We start from the raw sequence: 20,100 nt of genomic DNA, 5'->3' as shown, positions 1-20,100 counted from the left end.
GAAGATTTGCCCTGAACTAACGTGTGTGCCAGTCTTCCTCTATTTTGTATGTGGGTTGCCACCACAGCATGGCTGCCAGTGAGTAGTGTTGGTCCACGCCCAGGAATGGACCTTGGGCCACCGAAGCAGAGTGCACTGAACTTAACCACTAGGCCACTGGACTGGCCCCTGGATTTTCTTTCTTTCTTTCTTTTTTTGGTGAAGAAGATTCGCCCTGAGCTAACATCCATGCTAATCTTCCTCTATTTTCTATGTGGGTCATTGCCACAGCGTGGCTGACAAGTGGTGTAGGTCTGTGCCTGGGATCTGAACCCGTGAACCCCAAGGCACTGAAGCATAGCACACTGAACTTAACCACTATACTGTGGGACTGGCCCCGGGATTTTCTTAATTCCATTTTTTGGTCTACTATTTAGAAGTTAGATACTTTATTTCTCTTCTTTTATTGGCCGCCCTTAAATTTTAATCTGTATAATAAACAACGCTAATCTCCTCTTGAATAACACAAGGACTTTAAATCTCTTTAACTATATTCATTACTCCACCATTTTACATGGTTCATTTTTCAATATTTTATTTTTCTTACTTTATTCACAAAATTAGACATTCCTATTGCTGTTGTTTCGTAAAGACAATGATTGTTCATATGTATCAATATTTACCATTTCTTTGCTCATCATGCCTTCTTGCACCTTAGATTTTTTTTGTTTTTTCCCTCCTTCCTTAAGTATATCTTTAAGTTTCTTAAGTGAGAGTCTGTTGTTGGTAAATTCAGTTTTTGATGGTCTGAGAGTATCTTTATTCAAAATTAAGGCAAAATAAAAGTTTGGCTTATTTATAGAATTCTAGGTTAACAGTTAACTTCCCTCAGGCCTTTGAAAATATTATACTAATGTCTTCAGGCTTTCATTGTTGCTGTTGAAAAGTGTATTCATTTTCTTTTACTGCCATAACAAATTACCACAACTTTAATGACTTAAAAGAGCACAAATTTATTGTCTCATGGTTCTATAGGTCAGAAGTCAGGTATGGGTCTCTTGAGGCTAAAATCGAAGTGTTGGCAGGCTTGCTTCAATCCTTTCTGGAAGCTTTTAAGTCCATAACCTCCTACATCTCAGAACCAGCACAGAGCATCATATCCTTCTCATGCTGCCATCTCTTTGAAGCAGCTAGGAAGGTTCTCTCTTTGAAAGACATATAATTAGATTGAGCCCACCTGAAAAATCCTGGCTAATCTTCCCATCTGCAGGGTAACCTTAATCACATCTGCAAAATTCCTTTTGCCATTTAAGGTGACATATTCACAGATTCAGGAGATTAAAGTGTGGACATCTTTGCAGTGGGTGGGGGAGGGCATCATTCTGCCTACCACAGGAATTATGCTGTCAGTCTAATTGTCATTCCTTTGTAGATGATTTGGCTGTTCTCTCTGGCTGCTTTGAAGATCAGATCTTTGGTAGTCTACAGTTTCACTTGATGTTTCTTGGTATGGGTTTTTTTTTTCTTATCCTTGAGAACATTGCTCTCCTCCATCCTTTTTCGAAATCCCTATAAGCTAGATCTTTCAAATCTGGACTCTCACCTTCAGCTCTGTACCACAGGCCTCAGGCACAGGCGTGTAAACACATCGGCCCTCACATCCAAGTCCAATCCCTGAAAATGGTCACCCCTTGCCCATTCTTGCTACAGACTATGGCCTAGTCCACTCTCAGGAGGAGAGACCCAAGAAGGAGGACCAGTCAAGCCCTGGAAATAGACTTGGAGCTGTTTAGGCAGGAAATTTGTGGGTTCCAGGTACCTAGTGGGTGGTTTTGGAGTGAGGTGTGTGGGCTCCAAATGAATAAATTCTCTTGACCTGTGGATTCTCACCTTGTAGAGATAGGCACAGTTGGGGCAAGGCCAGAGTGGGGCCCTCTCAAACTAGCGGTCCAAGGCAGGGCCCCTCTTGCCCATATCCAAGGATGATACCATATGAGACAATAAGCATGCTTCTTTCAAGAGGAAGAATGCTGGTTATGGTAAGATGAGGAGGAGGAAATGTTCTGTGCAAGAGGTTGAAGATGTGAGGGTCAAGAAAGTTTGAAAGTATAGAGAAATATGGATTTCAGAATAGCAAGAGATGCTTGGTGAGATTTGCTGGCTTCTACAATGCAGAACTCTGAAGTCAAATTTGGGCACAATCACAGTGAATTCAGCCTCTATAAGAGCTATTCTCTCTCTGCATAAAATACTCTTGTCTCCGCTCCTGATTTGCTGCATCTCTTATTCATGTAACTCTTACAAATTCTTCAGGTCTCAGCTTGAGTTTCACTGTTGTTAGAAGGCCTGCCTCCCAACCCCTGATTAATTTATCCCTCTCTCCTTTAAATTTTTCCACAGAATCTGTATATTTCCTCTTTTGTTATACCCAATCACACTTGTTAAGTTTTCCATCGCTGCCTTTTTGACTATTCAGGCTGAAAGCTTTATGAAGACATTTGTCTTATTCAGCATCTTATCTCTAGCACACAGAAAGTGACTGAAACACATCTGGTTATCAGGAAATAGTTGGTGAATTAATAATTGGGCCTCATGGTGCTTGAGTGGCATTGCTTGATATGACTGAATCCCAACAGGATATCAGTAGAATATCAGGCTTTTGATGTCCTTCCACTTCAAATAACTTCATTTTACATGTACTTCTTCAAAGTCAGTTACTCAAATAAAGGTGATTTATTTTGATATCTAAAGCACTGTATAAGATTCTCTGGAAAATCGAAAATCATCCTGCTGTCCTAATATGTTATACTATCACCATTTTAAAAAATAGAGGGCTTGAATTATATACTAGAAAAATCTCTTCGTTACATGTAAGATATTTTTGCTGTTACCTGTAGTAAAGAAGATGAAAGGACATTATGACGGAGAAGGAATGGTCCTGAGAGTGTTTTAGTTAGTATCTACCCACCCCACCCCCAAGAGATGAAAACAAAGACGAAGGCACCAAGATGCTAGTATGTGGCTGGCCCCTTCAGTAACCCATTCAGTCTATCCAGAGCCATTTGACATATTCAGACCAGTCTTTGAGTCATTGATGGTCAATATTTCGTTAGTTTCTCCAAAGCAGGGCCATGCCAGTTGTTAAAATTATGCAGAAGTTAGTCAACAGGGCTGCCACTTACGAATCTCTTCCCAAGCTGCTGTGGAGACGGCAACATTTGTCCTAATGAGTAATCCTCTGGCCCTACATGATCCTGGGTGCAAGTCCACAAATATTGGGGCATAGCCTGCGTGCCACTAAAAATAACAAAGGTTTCAGGGCTGGAGACATTGTCAACCACACTGTCATGGCTATCTATGGCATCAGTACTCAATCGTGGGGGAACAATATTTAACTGATGACCCTCACAGAAGGAGCCTGTGAGTACTTCAGCCTCAAACACATAGATCAGCTTATCTGTGGCAGACGTTTTCTTGAACTGGGATGCTAGATTTTTGAGATTCTTGGTGAAGTATATGCCAGGTCCATACTTTGGGTCTGATAAGAGAAAAAAAAGATTATTATGATCTGGTTAGTCATATTGCCTATGTGGGTACTAATATACATTCTCTCTAGTCCTCCAAATAATCACCACCTCCTGGTCCCAAGTCTCTGTGTCTATAGCACAGACACCCAAAGTTGTTTCCTTGACGCAAATTATCACTGATATCAACATAGTAATAGCCTACATTTAAATACACCTTCCTTCCTTCTTTCCTTCCTTCTCCCATCCTTCCTCCTTCCCTCCTCCCTCCCTCCCTCTTTCTTTACATTTACTTAGGACTTTACCAAACACTGTTTCAGGCTCTAGAGCAACACTGAACAACAAAAATGTAATGTGAATCACACATGTAATTTTAAATTTTCTAGTGGCCACATTAAAAAAGGTCAAAAGAAATAGGTGAAATTTATAATATTTTTATTTAATCTATTAATCCAGAATGTTATCATTTCAACATGTAATCAATGTAAAAAATTATTAAGGAGATATTTTACATCCTTTGCTTTGGTAGTGGTCTTTAAAATCCAGTGTATATTTTATACTTACAGCACATCCCAAATCAGATTAACCACATTTCAAGTGCTCAATAGCCACATGTGGCTAGTGGCTACCATATGGGACAGTACAGCTCTAGAGCTTCAAAAACGACTAAGACATGATCCCTATTCTCAAAAGTTCACAAAGGGAACTCTCCACATGTAAACAGATAAAATACAGTATAATTTTATGTGGCAAGGAAATATTTTGAGATAAAAATCAAAGATGTCTTTCCTAAGAGTTTCTTCTTCCTCTTTGTTCCTCCACCCATTGAGTTCTTCCTACTTATTACCTTGGGGCAAAATGGTTAAGCATAGAACAAAGTCAATTGAATAGACATGTATGTGATATATTTTTGATCATATATAATTGCTTTTTTCTTTTTTTAAAATTTTTTAAATTTTTTATTTATTTTTTTTGAGTTATTGATAGGTTACAATCTTGTGAAATTTCAGTTGGACATTAATGTTTGTCAGTCATGTTGTAGGTGCACCACTTCACCCTTTGTGCCCACCCCCCACCCCACCTTTCCCCTGGTATCCACTAAACTGTTCTTGGTCCATCGTTTTAAATTCCTCATATGAGTGGAGTCATACACAGATTATCTTTCTCTCGCTGGCTTGTTTCACTTAACATAATTCTCTCAAGGTCCATCCATGTTATTGCAAATGGAATGATTTTGTTCTGTTTTGCAGCTGAGTAGTATTCCATTGTATATATGTAACACATCTTCTTTATCCATTCGTCTGTTGATGGGCACTTAGGTTGCTTCCACGTCTTGGCTGTTGTAAACAGTGCTGCAATAAACATTGGGGTGCACAGGACTTTTGGGATTGCTGACTTCAGGCTCTTTGGATAAATACCCAGTAGTGGGATGGCTGGATCGTACGGTAGTTCTATTTTTAGTTTTTTGAGGAATCTCCATACTGTTTTCCATAGTGGCTGCACCAGTTTGCATTCCCACCAGCAGTGTATGAGGGTTCCTTTTTCTCTGCAACCTCTGCAACATTCGTTGCTATTAGTTTTACATATTTTTGTCATTCTAACAGGTGTAAGGTGATATCTTAGTGTAGTTTTGATTTGCATTTCCCTGATGATCAGCGATGATGAGCATCTTTTCATGCGCCTATTGGCCATCAGTATATCTTCTTTGGAGAAATGTCTGTTCATGTCTCCAGCCCATTTTTTGATTGGGTTGTTTGATGTTTTGTGGTTGAGTTGCGAGAGTTCTTTATATATTAAGGATACTAAGCCTTTGTCAGATATATGACTTGCAAATATTTTTTCCCAGTTAGTGGGTTGTTTTTTTGTTTCAATCCTGTTTTCATTTGCCTTGAAGAGGCTCTTTAATCTGATGAGGTCACATTTGTTTATCCTTTCTATTGTTTCCCTTCTCTGAGAAGGCATGGTGTCCGAAAAGATCCTTTTAATACTGATGTCAAAGAGTGTACTGCCTACGTTTTCTTCCAGAAGCCTTATGGTTTCAGGTCTCACCTTTCGGTCTTTAATCCATTTTGAGTTTATTTTGGTGAATGGTGAAAAAGAATGGTCAATTTTCATTCTTTTACATGTGGCTGTCCAGTTTTCCCAGCACCAGTTGTTGAAAAGACTTTCTTTTCTCTATTGTATGCCCTGAGCTCCTTTGTCAAAGATAAGCTGTCCATAGATGTGTGGTTTTATTTCTGGGCTTTCAATTCTGTTCCATTGATCTGTGCACCTGTTTTTGTACCAGTACCATGCTGTTTTGATTACTGTAGCTTTGTAGTATATTTGAAGTCAGGGATTGTGATGCCTCCCGTTTTGTTCTTTTTCTCAGGATTGCTTGAGAAATTCGGGGGTCTTTTGTTGCCCCATATGAATTTTAGGATTCTTTGTTCTAATTCTGTAAAGAATGTCATTGGGATTCTGATTGGGATGGCGTTGAATCTGTAGATTGCTTTAGGTAGAACGGACATTTTAACTATGTTTATTCTTCCAATCCATGTACATGGAATGTCTTTCCATCTCCTTATGTCGTCATCCAATTCTCTCAGAAAGGCCTTGTAATTTTCATTATATAGGTCCTTCACTTCCTTAGTCAAATTTACCCCAAGGTATTTTATTCTTTTTGTTGCGATTGTGAATGGTATTGTATTCTTGAGTTCTTTTTCTGTTGGTTCATTACTGGAGTATAGAAATGCTACTGATTTATGCAAATTGATTTTATACCCTGCAACTTTGCTATAGTTGTTGATTACTTCTAACAGTTTTCCAATGGATTCTTTGGGGTTTTCTATATATAAGATCATGTCATCTGCAAACAGTGAGAGTTTCTCTTCTTTCCTCCCTATTTGGATTCCTTTTATTCCTTTTTCTTGCCTGATTGCTCTGGCCAGGACCTCCAGTACTATGTTAAATAAGAGTGGTGATAGAGGGCATCCTTGTCTCGTTCCTGTTTTCAGGGGGATGGCGTTCAGTTTTTGCCCATTGAGTATGATGTTGGCTATGGGTTTGTCATATATGGCCTTTATTATGTTGAGGTAGTTTCCTTCTATGCCCATTTTTTTCAGAGTTTTTATCATAAATGGCTGTTGGATCTTGTCAAATGCCTTCTCTGCATCTATTGAGATGATCATGTGGTTTTTATTCCTCAGTTTTTGATGTGGTGTATCACGTTGATTGATTTGCGGATGTTGAACCATCCCTGTGTCCCTGGTATGAATCCCACCTGATCCTGATGTATGATTCTTTTGATGAATTGCTAAATTCTGGTTGCCAAAATTTTGTTTAGAATTTTTGCATCTATGTTCATCAGTGATATTGGCCTGTAGTTCTCTTTTTTCGTGGTGTCCTTGTCAGGTTTTGGTATCAGCATGATGTTGGCCTCATAGAATGTGTTAGGAAGTGTTCCATCTTCCTTAATTTTTTGGAATAGCTTGAAAGGGATAGGTATTAAATCCTCTCTGAAAGTTTGGTAGAATTCCCCAGGAAAGCCATCTGGTCCTGGGGTTTTATGCTTTGGAATGTTTTTGATTGCTGTTTCTATCTCTTTCCTTGTGATTGGTCTGTTCAAATTGTCTGCCTCTTCTTGAGTGAGCTTTGGGAGATTGTAGGAGTCCAAGACTTTATCCATTTCCTCTAGGTTATCCATTCTGTTGGCATATAGTTTTTTGTAGTATTCTCTTATAATCTGTTGTATTTCTGCAGAGTCTGTTGTTATTTCTCCTCGCTCATTTCTGATTTTGTTTATTTGAGCTTTCTCCCTTTTTTTCTTTGTAAGCCTGGCTAGTGGTTTGTCAATTTTATTTATCTTCTCAAAAAACCAGCTCTTTGTCTCATTGATCCTTTCTACTGCCTTTTTCGTTTCAATAGTATTTATTTCTGCTCTGATTTTTATTATTTCTCTCCTTCTGCTGACTTTGGGCTTCATTTGTTCTTTTTTCTCTAGTTCAGTTAGGTGTGCTTTAAGGTTGCTTATTTGGGATTTTTCTTGTTTGTTAAGATGTGCCTGTATTGCGATGAATTTTCCTCTTAATACAGCTTTTGCTGTATCCCATATGAGTTGGTACGGCATGCTATCATTTTCATTTGTTTCCAGGTATTTTTTTATTTCTTCTTTAATTTCTTCAATGATCCATTGCTTGTTCAGTAGTGTGTTGTTTAGTCTCCACATCTTTGTGCCTTTCTCAGCTTTTTTCTTGTAATTAATTTCTAATCCAATTGTTTTAGTTTTTCATTTAGCTCCACTATTTCCTTGTTGATTTTCTGCCTGGATGATCTGTCCATTGATGTGAGTGGGGTGTTGAGGTCCCCTACTATTATTGTGTTGTTTTTAACATCTTCCTTTAGGTCTGTTAATAGTTGCTTTATGAATCTTGGTGCTCCTGTGTTGGGTGCATAGATATTTATAAGCGTTATTTCTTCTTGATGAAGTGTCCCTTTGATCATTATATATTGTCCCACTGTGTCTCTCTTTACCTGTCTTATTTTGAAATCCACTTGGTCTGATATGAGAATTGCAACACCTGCCTTTTTTCCTTGCTATTTGCTTGAAGTATTGTCCTCTACCCCTTCACCCTGAGTCTGTGTTTGTCCTCGGGGCTGAGGTGTGTTTCCTGGAGGCAGCAAATTGTTGGATCGTGTTCTTTAATCCATTTTGCCACTCTGTGTCTTTTTATTGGAGAGTTCAATCCATTCACATTGAGAGTGATTATTGATGCATGTGGACTGAGTGCTGTTAATCTGTCACTCATTATCTTGTTTTCCTGCGTTTCTTTTCCTGTGTGCTTTAGACTACCCATTTAATACTGCAATTTCTTATGCTGGGTTTCTTAGCTTTTTCCTTATTTATGATTTGTGACTCTGTTCTGTACTTTATTTTAGTGTCTACCTTGAAGTTTGTATTTAGAATCTCGTGTATAATATAGTCTATTCTCTGGTGGTCTCTTACCTACTTGACCAATACTGCTTTAGACCCTTTGCTCTTCCCCTCCTAAATAATTACTTTCATTTTTTATTCCAATTCGTCTTATTAATTGGTAGTTAGAGTGCTAAGATCGTCCTTGTTTTGGTAGTTTCCTTACCTTTACCCTAATACTATAATTGAATATTTGCTATCCTGTTCTGGTTCTATCCATCGGTCTCCCTAGTCTGTGGATTGTGTCCCCTTTCTCCCTTTTTTCTTTTTTCAGGTATGAGAGCCTTCTTGAGGATTTCTTGTAATGGAGGGCTTTTAGTTACAAATTCCCTTAACTTTTGTTTGTCTGGAAAAGATTTAATTTCTCCCTCATATCTGAAGGAAATTTTTGCTGGATAGAGTATTCTTGGCTGAAGATTTTTATCCTTTAAAGCTTTGAATATGTCACTCCATTCTCTCCTAGCTTGTAGGGTTTCTGTAGAGAAATCTGCTGACAGTCTGATAGGGGCTCCTTTATAGGTTATTCTCTTTTTTTTCTTACTTCCCTGAGTATTCTTTCCTTATCTTTCCTTTTTGCCAACTTTATTACTATGTACCGTGGGGTAGCTCTTTTTACATTGACAAATCTAGGAGATCTAAAACCCTCCTCTACACACATTTCTCTGTTGATCCCTAGATTTGGGAAGTTCTCTTCAATAATTTTGTTAAGCACACTTTCTGGTCCATTTTCCTTTTCCATATTCTCGGGAATTGCTATGATCCTTATGTTCTTACTCCTCATTGAATCCATTATCTCTCGGAGATTTTCCTCATTTTTTTTAATTCTTAGTTCTCTTTCTTCCTCTGTCTGGCACCATTCAGCCTGTCTATCTTCGATTATGCTAATTTGCTCCTCTATGTTGTCTACACGGGCATTCAGGGAATCCGTATTCTCTTTTATCTGGTCCATTGTGTTTTTCATCTCAAGTAATTCTGTTTGATTCTTCTTTATGATTTCAATCTCTTTTGTGAAGTAACTCCAGAACTCGGCTTGTTTCTCTATCTTTCTCTCTACCTCATTGAGTTTTTTGATTATAGCTGCTCTGAACTCATTATCACTTAGTTTACCTAATTCCAAGTCCTCAGGACTTAATTCTATGTTTTCATTGTTTTCCTTCTGGTCTGGGGCTTTTATAAATTGCTGGATGGTAGAGGAGCGGTTTTTTCTCATGGTGGTAGAATTCAGTTGCAGTTACAGCCTGTCACCAGTAGATGGCGATCAAGAGGCACGTGTTATGAGCTCTCTGCCTTGGGGCAAGATGGCTGCACCCACTGGCTTGGCGGGGGGGGGGGGGCGGGGGCGGGTGGGGGCTGTTACACGCGCCGGTCTGGGTTCAGATCAGTTCTCTTCTCTGGTCTCCTAAGGCCCTTGATTTATGGGGTCCCCACGGATGGAAGCTTTCCCCCCGTCAGCAGGTCTCCACTGAATCAGCGGCAGGAGTCCTGGATGATCCCCCAGTTGCGCGGCCCCTCCCCCGCTCCTTCCCGACCTGCGCTGCAGCGATCGCAGACTCTAGGGGAGGGAGCAATGTTCTCTCCTACTGTTCCAGTGCCTCCGAGGGTGTAGGCAAGGTTTATGATCTCCGCTTTCTTGGTATTGTAGGTCTCTAACGAGCTGGCATTATGTTTATTCTCTGAAATTCAGTTCTTCCAATCTTTTGTTGTATTTTGGAGGGGAGAGAATCCCAGGTCAGCTCACCCCGCCATTTTGCTCCGCCCCCTAATCCCAAATCATATATAATTACTTTTAATCAAAGCAGGGAATATGGTCTCAAAAGTATGGCTTTCAGAGTTAGGTTTTCTGAGAGAGGAAAAGAGTTTTTTGAATCAAAAGGCTAAAAGCCTGAAGAATTCAGAGCATGGAGTTTATATCATATATAACACAGGAGAGAAGAATACAAACTATTCTAAGAGCAGTTTTCTCACTTCAAGATAAATAAAATTTCTTCCTTCCACCTGCTGGGAAGAGAAGAATCAGAGAGGACATGACTAGAACTCTTGGGGACTCTGAGAAGGGGTTCACTTCACTTCCCCACTTCCTCAAGACAGCCCTAGGAGTCAAGATGGAGCAGAACAATAGAAATCTTAGAAAAACTGGGGAGACTTCCAGAGTAGAAGGGACCATTGCCTGACTCCACTGGGTGCAGCCCCCTCTTCCAGTCTGGCACCTGAGTGGAAAGTAGCAATAGCTGGGGAAGATGTCCAGAACAGATGAGGACTGTCACATGAGATCTCACATTTCAGCTTGTAGGATGTGCACACTCAAAAATTTCCTGCACTATATGAGGGCCACAGAGATGGCCCAGAGAGGAGTTCCCTCAGCATGAAAAACAGGGTGCCCTGTGTAGACACTACCTGAGAGCAAAGGGCACTGGAAATTTAAGCACAGGAGGGTGCTAATGACCAAAGCCCAGGATGGTTTATCTAGCAGAGGATACTGGGAGGCAGAGGACAGATGAGGGCCATGAACCAGACCACCCTCCCGACAATGTCTTCCCCTCATCTAGAGCACTCAGAGAAAAGAGGAGAAGAAGAGGCAAAACCTGGATGGAACTGTTTAAACCCCAAAGGGACCAAGAAAACTCTGAAAATGACTGAGTTCATCTTGAACTGTCAAGAGTTTTTCATATCTGGGGACATGGGAGCATGGAAGCTAGATAAAGTTCAGTTAGAGAACCATAAAGAACACAGGTCCCATGCCTGAGTTTTGTGGGACGGTACATTTTCGTACTTGTTAGAGTTATACATGTACCAAGGAATGGAGGAAGTGCAGGAGCACAGAGGAGGAAACAACTTACAGGAGCTCCTGTGTCAACCAGGAGATGCGATTCCAGCCATGTCTTGAAGACGGAATAGGAGTTTACAGAGCTAAAAAGGGTGAGGAGGGAAGGCATTCCACATGCAAAGGCACAGAGGCATGAAAGTATACAGCATACAGTAGCATACAGTATTTAGGAAACTCTTAAGAAGTTCATGGCTACAATGTTGAGGAACATATTGAGTGATGAGACTGGTGAAATAATGTGGGGCTGGGGCCTTACATGTTCTGCTAAGGAGTTTGGGTTTTTACCTCATAGGCAACTAGGAATGCAGATGTTAAACAGGCATGTAATTTTTAGCATGATATTTCTGGTAGCCGAGTAAAGGATAGGTTAGATGGGGTGGTTTTGAGGCAAGGAAAAGACCTAGTTATCCTCTAGGCCTAGGGGTCGATGAACTAAGGCAGTACCAATAGAGAGGTGAGGCTGGGCTGAGAGCTTTATTGAGAGAGAATCACTTGGACTGTGTGACTGCCTAGCTATAAGAGTGAGAAAAAAGAAGGAATGGAGGATGACAAAGTTACCAGCTTAGGAGACCTCTTAGATAGATGGTGATGGTATTGGCCAGGTTAGGGAGTATCAGAAAAAGAGCGTATTTCTTAGGGGAAAGTATAGCCAAGAAAAGAGTTCAGTTTGAGGTGGCCATGGGACATCTAGGTAGAGATGTCCAAAATACATCGGAAATATGGACCTACAGGTCAGGAGAGAGGTAGGGGGTCAGAGCTACAAATTTGTAAGTCATCACCATAGAGGTAGAAGTTGAGGCCAACGGAATAGGCACAATCACCCAGGGGGATATTGTAGAGGAAAAAGAGGGAAGGTTTCCTTCAGAATTCCAGAAAACACCAACATTTAAGGAATGGGCAACAGATGGATTCACTAGATTATAAATTATATGGGCTGAAACTCTATATTTGGTTTGCTGTTGGGTCCTTCCCACCTAGCACAGGGCCTGACTCATAGAATGTGCTCAATAAATACTTGTGGAATGAATGAATGAACCCAATACAGAAACTGCAAGCATGTAGGCTCATTCTTGCTACATTCAGTCAAGTCCTACAAGCAAGATATGAACTCAGAATAGAACTGGCTGGAATATAAGCAAAGATAGAAAAAAAAATAATAAACCTTTGGTAATAGAAGCCCCCTCTGCCTAAGGGTGGCCATCTAAATTGACTGAAAGTCCCATAATTTGGAACCTTGCAGGAATGACAAAGTCAAGAGCCTTTGTACTCCAAATGAAAACTAGGTAAAAAAAATGGGTTGTGAAACAGCTTCAGTGGTGATAAAATTGACGTCCCCTGGGTTTCTCAAGCACCTTCAGTTAAGCGTTCTCATCAGAAATGTTGGCACAAGTCACATTTTGGGTAGCGTCTACCCACTGAGTCTATTGTCTGAATTGCTTCAAGGCAGTGGTACTTAAGCTGAGGGCTAGAGAGATGGGCAGAGCACAGAGGCCAGTAGGTAAAAGACCAGAACCTTGAGGCTTAAAGACTAGATGGAGACAAGATCTTTGGCTAGGTTATAAAGACACAAACTTGACCAGAAGCAAACAGGCCTCATGCCTGCTGAGTTTTTAAAGGAACTGTTTTGCTGAAGAAACCACAAGCCTAGCCGTCAGTAGCCTGAAAGCATTCTAGTCCCTGAGGCAGTCCGTGGACCCTTGGTTGGCAGTGGACCTAGAAATGCCCAAGGGCAGCAATACATAGGGAAGATTTTTCCCAGAGTGCAAAACAAGGGTCTTACTCCACTCTCAGAATCAAGAGTCCTCACTATTCTTGTCCAGCAGTGTGTGTCTAGTGGTATGGACCAGTGACTTGTGTGTTTCCTTTTCCCCTTTTGAACTGGGAGGTTTTAATTGCAGTTTTCCTGCTCCTTCTCCTATTGTTATATGAGTGTGTTAGGGCAATTACCTTGCCTTTAAGCTTTAAGAGAGGACTGCCCAGACTTGAGGCTGATGATGAGACAGGGTGAGACTTTGGGTCTGTCTTCCTTGGAAGGATGGTGTGTTATTAGATGTTTTGGGAAGAAAGATGTGTACAGATGTTGGGTAGGCAATTAGCAGTGTCTGCCACAAGACTGAAAAGAGGGTACTCAGTGGATTTGGAAAATGGGGGACAATGATGATCTCAGTGAGAGTAGTTTAAGTAGAAGAGTTGGGGGGCGGGGAGTGCAGAGAAGCCAGTTACAATGGGTTTAGGAGCAAATGGAAGTTCTGAATTTTTAGGTCTTTACCAGCGAAAGGACCATACTGATCATCACTTTCCTGGTTACACTCAAAGACTTCTTGGTGGGGATTCATTTATCAACTTTTACCCCCAGGAATTGTCCATGTTCAATTTTTATCCCAGGTATTGCTTGTGTTCTCTCTGAGGCAAAGAGAAGATGATTTCCAGACTGTTTCCTTTCTAGAAAACAAGATTGGAGTTAGCTCTAGGGCAAGGATTATGCTACATATTTTGAAAGGTAAAGATCAAGAGTCACATATTTAATAGACCAGGAAAAATCAAGTTGCATTGGTGGGTACCTTCCATGATTATTACTAAGCTTCTTAGCCTCCTTTGGGGAGATCTAAAGGGGACAATATAGCAATTAAGTAGGCAGTATTTTTGTACAGCTGAAAAGAGACATGGAAGCTACACGTAGAACTCCCATAGCTGAGAAGGATCTTCAGGTGTTATTCACCTGCCAGATGATATCTAACTCATTCACTCTCTAGCAGGCTACAGGAAATGAAGAAGATGGAAGAGGAAAGACCAACTTTATTAACTTCAGGAAAATGCCCTTTTAATTAAGGGATGAGGATGGTTTGGTAGTGTTAATAATTTTGTGGAGATAAGGAAAAAAAAGCGCGATCCTGAGTGCTCCCTGCAGATAAGACACATAAACACAGAAAGAAGAAAAGTAGCGAACTGTAGATCTTACTGGTAGCACTTTCAACATAAAACCCATCAGCAACAAAACCTATGAAGGAAAAAGAAAAATATGACCCTTTCCAAATGACTTTGCCACTAAGTCCTAGTCACAAATGATCCCCTCACCAGAGCAACAGATGCTCTTGGCAGTGAGTCATCTGCTGATATCTGCTCGCCACTTCCCACATATGGCAGCCCCAATTAAGAGGGGCTGACACCTACCGTGGGGCACCGAGTACATTCTTTGAAAGCCAACTCTGCAAACCACTTCACAGAACTGGTGTGGGACTTGCTGAAACAGCCTCTGGCTCACAGGTGCCCTATTCTTTCTCTCTTCCATCATTTTCTTCTTTCTTTGGAAGGCAGCCATGAGAACCACATTGTCTATCTTCTCCACCTGGAACCCAGGAAATGAATGAAAAAGAGACTGGAGAACTGCTATTTAAATTGCCTGATACTCTGCTTCAAAACTAAAGGCATTTATGTGCATATTACTGCGTATGTCATTTGCTTTCCATATAAAGTTGTATAAGAGTCTCTCCTGGCCCCAACCCTCTCCTAGTCTGACTTCTATTTTCAAAGTTCCCTGTCCTTTCTTTGATAAATTCATTTAATCAAAATTCGCTGAGCAGTCACTATGTGCCAGGCACTGGTAATGAAATTGTCAACAATGTAGACACAGTCTTTGGCCTCTTGAAGCTCATAGTTTATAGCGAGACATAAAAATAGGTAAATAATTATAATACAGTGTGATAAATGCTATTTCATTACTTTTATTTTCCTTCAAGACAGGCAGATAGCTTTTTCCTGAGTCTTGATCTATGCTTCTATACCTTTTGATTTCCTACTATAACCCTTGTACCTGCCTATCCGTCCCCTCCTTTCAGTCACATTCCTAGGATTCCAGGTCAATGAGCAGCTAGCTTAGAGTTATCAGCAGGTGAATTTTTCTTTTGGCTATAGACTCAAATAATAGCAAGATGAATCAAATCCTTCCCTTAATGAAGTATACCTTTATAACTCGCAAACCACAGTTTTTAAACCGTTTCTTTTGATCCTGAATTTCTTCAGCTGAAAGCACTACATGTTTCTGAAATGTAATTTCTTTCATTTCATCCCAGTTTTTTGGTTGCTGATCAGTCCATTGTCCTAAAAATGAGTAACACAAAACTTTGTCTCAATGTTCTGTGAGAGGAAAAAGGTTTGTAAAGAAATTTAATGAAACAAATTATAGAAATTTGGAGGAATAAGACTAGCCAGTTTAAATTGTATGACCCATAAGTGTAGGACATGCAAGGAGAGCTACAATAGTATGAAAAGTCGTAGGGTAGGCGCCAGCCCGGTGGCACAGCAGTTAAGTTCGCACATTCTGCTTCGGTGGCTCGGGATTTGCTGGTTCGGATTCCGGGTGCAGACCTACACACTGCTTGTCATGCCATGTTTGGCAGGCATCCCACATATAAAGTCGAGGAAAATGGGCATGGATGTTAGATCAGGGCCAGTCTTCCTCAGCAAAAAAGAGGAGGATTGGCAGATGTTAGCTCAGGGCTAATCTTCCTCAAATAAAAAAAGGAAGTCATAGGATAAATAGGGGTTAATAAATTTGTCCTCGGATGATTCAGATTATGAGGCTGAGGGGATGAGAGAAAAAAGAGCATTAATATATACTCCCCTCATCACTGCTATAATGATGATATATAATTGTGTTGCTCATAGGAAATGTTTGTATTTCTAATCAGGATGCCCATCAACAAAAAAAGACAGGCCTAAGAAAACATTAAGGAATGATGGACAACAGTATGACATTTATATAACACTTCAGCGTTTTCAAAAAGATTTAATATCTCTACCTCATTTAGCATTACAACACTAGCACTGAAATAACTAACACAATTTTACAAATACGGAAATTGAAACTCAGAGAATTTAAGTGACTTGCCCAATATCACACAGCTAATAAGTACAGATCCAAATTATACACCTGGCTTTCACCAGTGCTTTCTGCAAGGGGCAAGGCAGAATATTTGGTACATGTATCACTCATATACCACCCAACCAAGAAGAGCATAATTTGGAGACAAAAGTCTACTGTGTCATATTTTTCCTTCCTTCCTTCTTCCTTTTTTTCTTCCTTCTTCCTTCCTCCCTCCCTTCCTTAACTTACTTCCTTCCTTTTTTAAATTCAAGGGACAACCTGTTATTACCCAAAGGAGCTCCTTATTGGACTAAATATACAGATGGACAAATGGAAACCCCAAAAAAGGCTCAGTAAATTTCAGTTTGACTAGGTATACCAAAATGAGCTCATTCCCCAGCACATTATCTAATTGAGTTGGCTCAATTTGTTTTCTTTTTCTTTTCTTTTTTTTTTTTCCTGCTTTTTCTCTCTAAATCCCCCCAGTACATAGTTGTATATTTTAGTTGTGGGTCCTTCTAGTTGTGGCATGTGGGATACCGCCTCAGCATGGCTTGATGAGCAGTGCCATGTCCACGCCCAGGATCTGAATCTGCGAAACCCCGGGCTGCCGAAGCAGGAGCACGCGAACTCAACCACTCAGCCATGGGGCCGGCCCCTTGAGGTGGCTCAATTTAACCACAAAAAGCAGATGATAAATCCAGAGAAACTTGCTATAGGGCCAACATATAAATCTGGAAAGCAGAGAGGACAAAACTCCATAAAAGCCAGGAAATTTCAAAGGAAGAGACTGTAAATTAAATCTGGAGGGCAATAGCTCACATTTATAAAGTATGGTATTAGCGTTCAGTTCACTTGAGTTCAGCAAACATTTACTGAGCTCCTACTGCATGCCAGACACTGGGCTGGGCAGTGGAGACTCAAAGATCCACAAACTCCTGCTATCATAAGTGCTCACCAGGAAGGATTGAGAGAGAGGAGATGCCGAACTTCTGTTATTTAAATCTTATTGTTCTGATGGATAATTGATGTTCCATACAATAATAAAATTATCCATTTTGTTAATAAAGATCTTAATCTGATTAAAAGAGGGTGAATCTGTATGAACTTCTGAAACACTGCTGTGGAATAATATGCTTAGTCATCAACTACCAAAAATGCGACCTTGCAGCAGAACAAGGGACTTATATGACTAAATTGCCAATAGCTGGGAGAATGGGTCAACCTTAGGAATGCAATTAGTTTAAAGTAATGCCACAAGCTTTATAGGGTATCAATGTTTCTTTGTTTCTTGTTCTCTTGAGAAGTATCAGTGTCAGTTTAAATATCCATAATCATTACGTTTCAAAAGCTAAGTAAAAATCATAATCTTGTGTCTCACTCTTGTGTATTATTTTTGTCCATGTTTTCTGACACTTGGTTTTCTGTGGAATGTGGATACAACGTTTATTGCAAACTCCCACTCACTTTGACCATTTCTACCTGAATTATTTTTACAACACATGGTGAAAATAAGGTGTCCTATGAAATTTTGCATCTGAATTTTTGTACTAAATCCATTCTCCACCTAACAATCAGTGATCTTTCTAAAATACAAGCCTGACCTTATCTTTGCTTAAAATCCTTCAAGCCTCCCCATTTTTTCAAGAAAAACTCTGAACATCTTTCATGTGATTTATAAAGTCTTACATAATCTAGGCTCTGCTATGTTCTGATTTCTTGGAAGTTTCTTTCTTTGCCTTATTAACCTCTACTTAGTCTTCAGTTCTCCCTCTATGACACCCATTCTGAGAAGCTTTCCCCTGACCTCCCAGGTCTGGGTTGGGTGCCTCTTCTAGGTGCTCCCAGAGCACTTTTACCCTCCTCTTTCATAACTAACCTGCTTACTTCTTGGTATCCCCAATTAGACTTTGGGTAGGAACAACTTCCATCTTATCACTGTCTCCCCAGCACCTAGCACAATGCGTGGCACATATCATGGATGCAATATACATTAGTTGAATAAACGAATGACATAAGCCTCTGTCTCCCAAGTCAGTGTTTTCAATGATATAATTTCCCAGTTAGCTGTAGGGCTATGTTCAAAGGATCTCTCCAGGCCCAAATTCCCCGTCATCCTGATGGATTTTGCCCCACTGAATGGGTGATACTTGAGTGTACTTCACAGTACCAATGAATAATTTACATTGGTGAGAAGCCTCAAAGTAAGTAATTTTAGGGTTCCTAATGCTGCCAGCAACAAATAAATGCAATAGATCTCAAAGAAATGAATTGATCAAATGGAATCTGTCTACATTAGAATGCTCCTCTGCAGAATTAGAGATGTACTTTTTTCCCCACAGCCTGGGCTTGGGTTACCCTACGCTTTCCATGTAATTGCCTCTTAGGCAATCCATGTCATCATAAGTAAATCCAATTGTGTGTGTGTGTTTTCATTTATTAATAATTAACCCTGCTGGTAGAAAGAGAGCCAAAAAATGGTTATAAAAGTTTATGGCCTAACACAGACCAGTATAGTTTGCTGTCTCTCTTCTTCATTCTCTCTCTTACCCACATACACACATGCATGGTCACATACAAAAGAAGGAACAATTGGAAGAGCTGACTTTCCAACTTAACAGAAAGTTACTCACCGGACAAGCTCCAAAGGTCTCGCTCCTTTTTTCTTGCCATTTCCTCTTGAACTTTACAAAGTATACGTTCAATGTTCATAACCACCTCAATAAGGTCAGCCTGGGCTCCTTTAATCTCTAAACTTGCCTTTCCAGGACTGATAATTTCTGAGATAGAGACCCTTGAGGTTTCCTGAAGCTGAGACAAAATGTCATGTTCCTTTTTCCCAAGGTAGAGGATATGATTATTCTCAATGATGTGGTCCTGGAGAGTGAGTAGCCTTTGGATCCAAGCTTGGGCCTCAGTCATCTTTTCTGGGTTGGGTCCCATCAGAGTGATGGCAGGAGATTTAGCTTTGAGCCCATTTTCTCGTTTCTCCCCTCCGGTCCACTGAGAGACTGAAAAGATTATCATAAGCAACCATAGAAGGCAGGTGAGTTTTAAACCAGAGGAGAACAAAACACCATGGCCAGTGTTTACCGCAAGGTTATTGTCACCATTGTCAGCAATAGCAGCTTCAATTAAGCACCTATCTCTGAGATCTGTGCTGGGTACAAAGGAAATCTAAATATATAGTTTACAGTTTCCTTACGAACACCGAGTTTAGCTTGTAAGGGTTGGCTTTATCAAGTTTTGCCCCTGCTCTGTTGCATTTGTCAATTCACAGATGGGTTCCCCTTGTGATCTCACTCTGGATGGTAATCAACTATTTCCTGCAGAATGGGATTTTCCTTAACCTCTTGCTATGACCAGGTTTAAAATCAAACATCTCTGCAAGCCAGAGAGCTTAAAGAGTGAAAATTCTTTAAAAACAACATGTATTTCTGATTATAAAAATAATACATGTTTATTATTTAAAAATTGGGAAATTATCAAAGTATAATGAAAGGAAGAAATACTTATAATTCCACTACCTGGGACTCCTTTTTATATTTTATATATGTGTGACAAGACATTTTGCATCTCCACAAAAAGCATGTGGAGCTTAGAAGCTATTGCTGGACATAGTATATCCCAGCAGAAAAGGAAACAGGACTTGATTCCAACTCACTCATGTGTACCCCTCTCCACAAGGAGTAAACATAAATATGAAGAGGAAGAATCCCTGATGGATTAGAGTGACTCTGAACCCAAATTACAAAAAATAAAAATAAAAAAGGAAGGGTGGGCAATGGACTAGCTGAGAGGGAATTCATAGAGGAGGCAGTATCTAGAATATGCAAAGAATTCCTTCAAATCATTAAGAAAAAGAAACAACCCAGTAACCAGCTGGGCAAAAGATGTCACAGAAGAGGAAACACACATGGTCCATATATATATGTGAAAAGATGCTCATCTTCACTGG

At 40.1% G+C, this 20,100-nt stretch overlaps 1 protein-coding gene across 4 annotated transcripts in view; it reads right to left on the bottom strand.

Annotated features, from left to right (window-relative positions):
• Positions 1–972: 972 nt before the first annotated feature.
• The window catches only part of PARP9 (poly(ADP-ribose) polymerase family member 9), a 41,674-nt gene continuing 22,546 nt past the window's right edge, over positions 973–20,100 (bottom strand). For 2 of the 4 annotated variants that reach the window (XM_070583771.1, XM_070583772.1), the window contains exons 8-11: positions 18,776–19,153; positions 15,240–15,376; positions 14,450–14,624; positions 973–3,517 (exon numbers count right to left, since the gene is read on the bottom strand). In XM_070583771.1, the coding sequence (XP_070439872.1) occupies positions 3,138–3,517; positions 14,450–14,624; positions 15,240–15,376; positions 18,776–19,153 (1,070 nt within the window). In that variant the 3' untranslated portion in view covers positions 973–3,137. Of the gene's footprint in view, positions 3,518–14,056; positions 14,277–14,449; positions 14,625–15,239; positions 15,377–18,775; positions 19,154–20,100 lie in introns of those variants that run through there. The other 2 variants (XM_008509949.2, XM_008509950.2) reach the window with 1 other exon arrangement.

This window comes from Equus przewalskii, chromosome 18 (assembly GCF_037783145.1).
Source record: "Equus przewalskii isolate Varuska chromosome 18, EquPr2, whole genome shotgun sequence".
NCBI classification, from domain to species: domain Eukaryota; kingdom Metazoa; phylum Chordata; class Mammalia; order Perissodactyla; family Equidae; genus Equus; species Equus przewalskii.
Note: the sequence above shows the minus strand (reverse complement) of the source record. Positions and strands in the feature narration are given on the sequence as shown.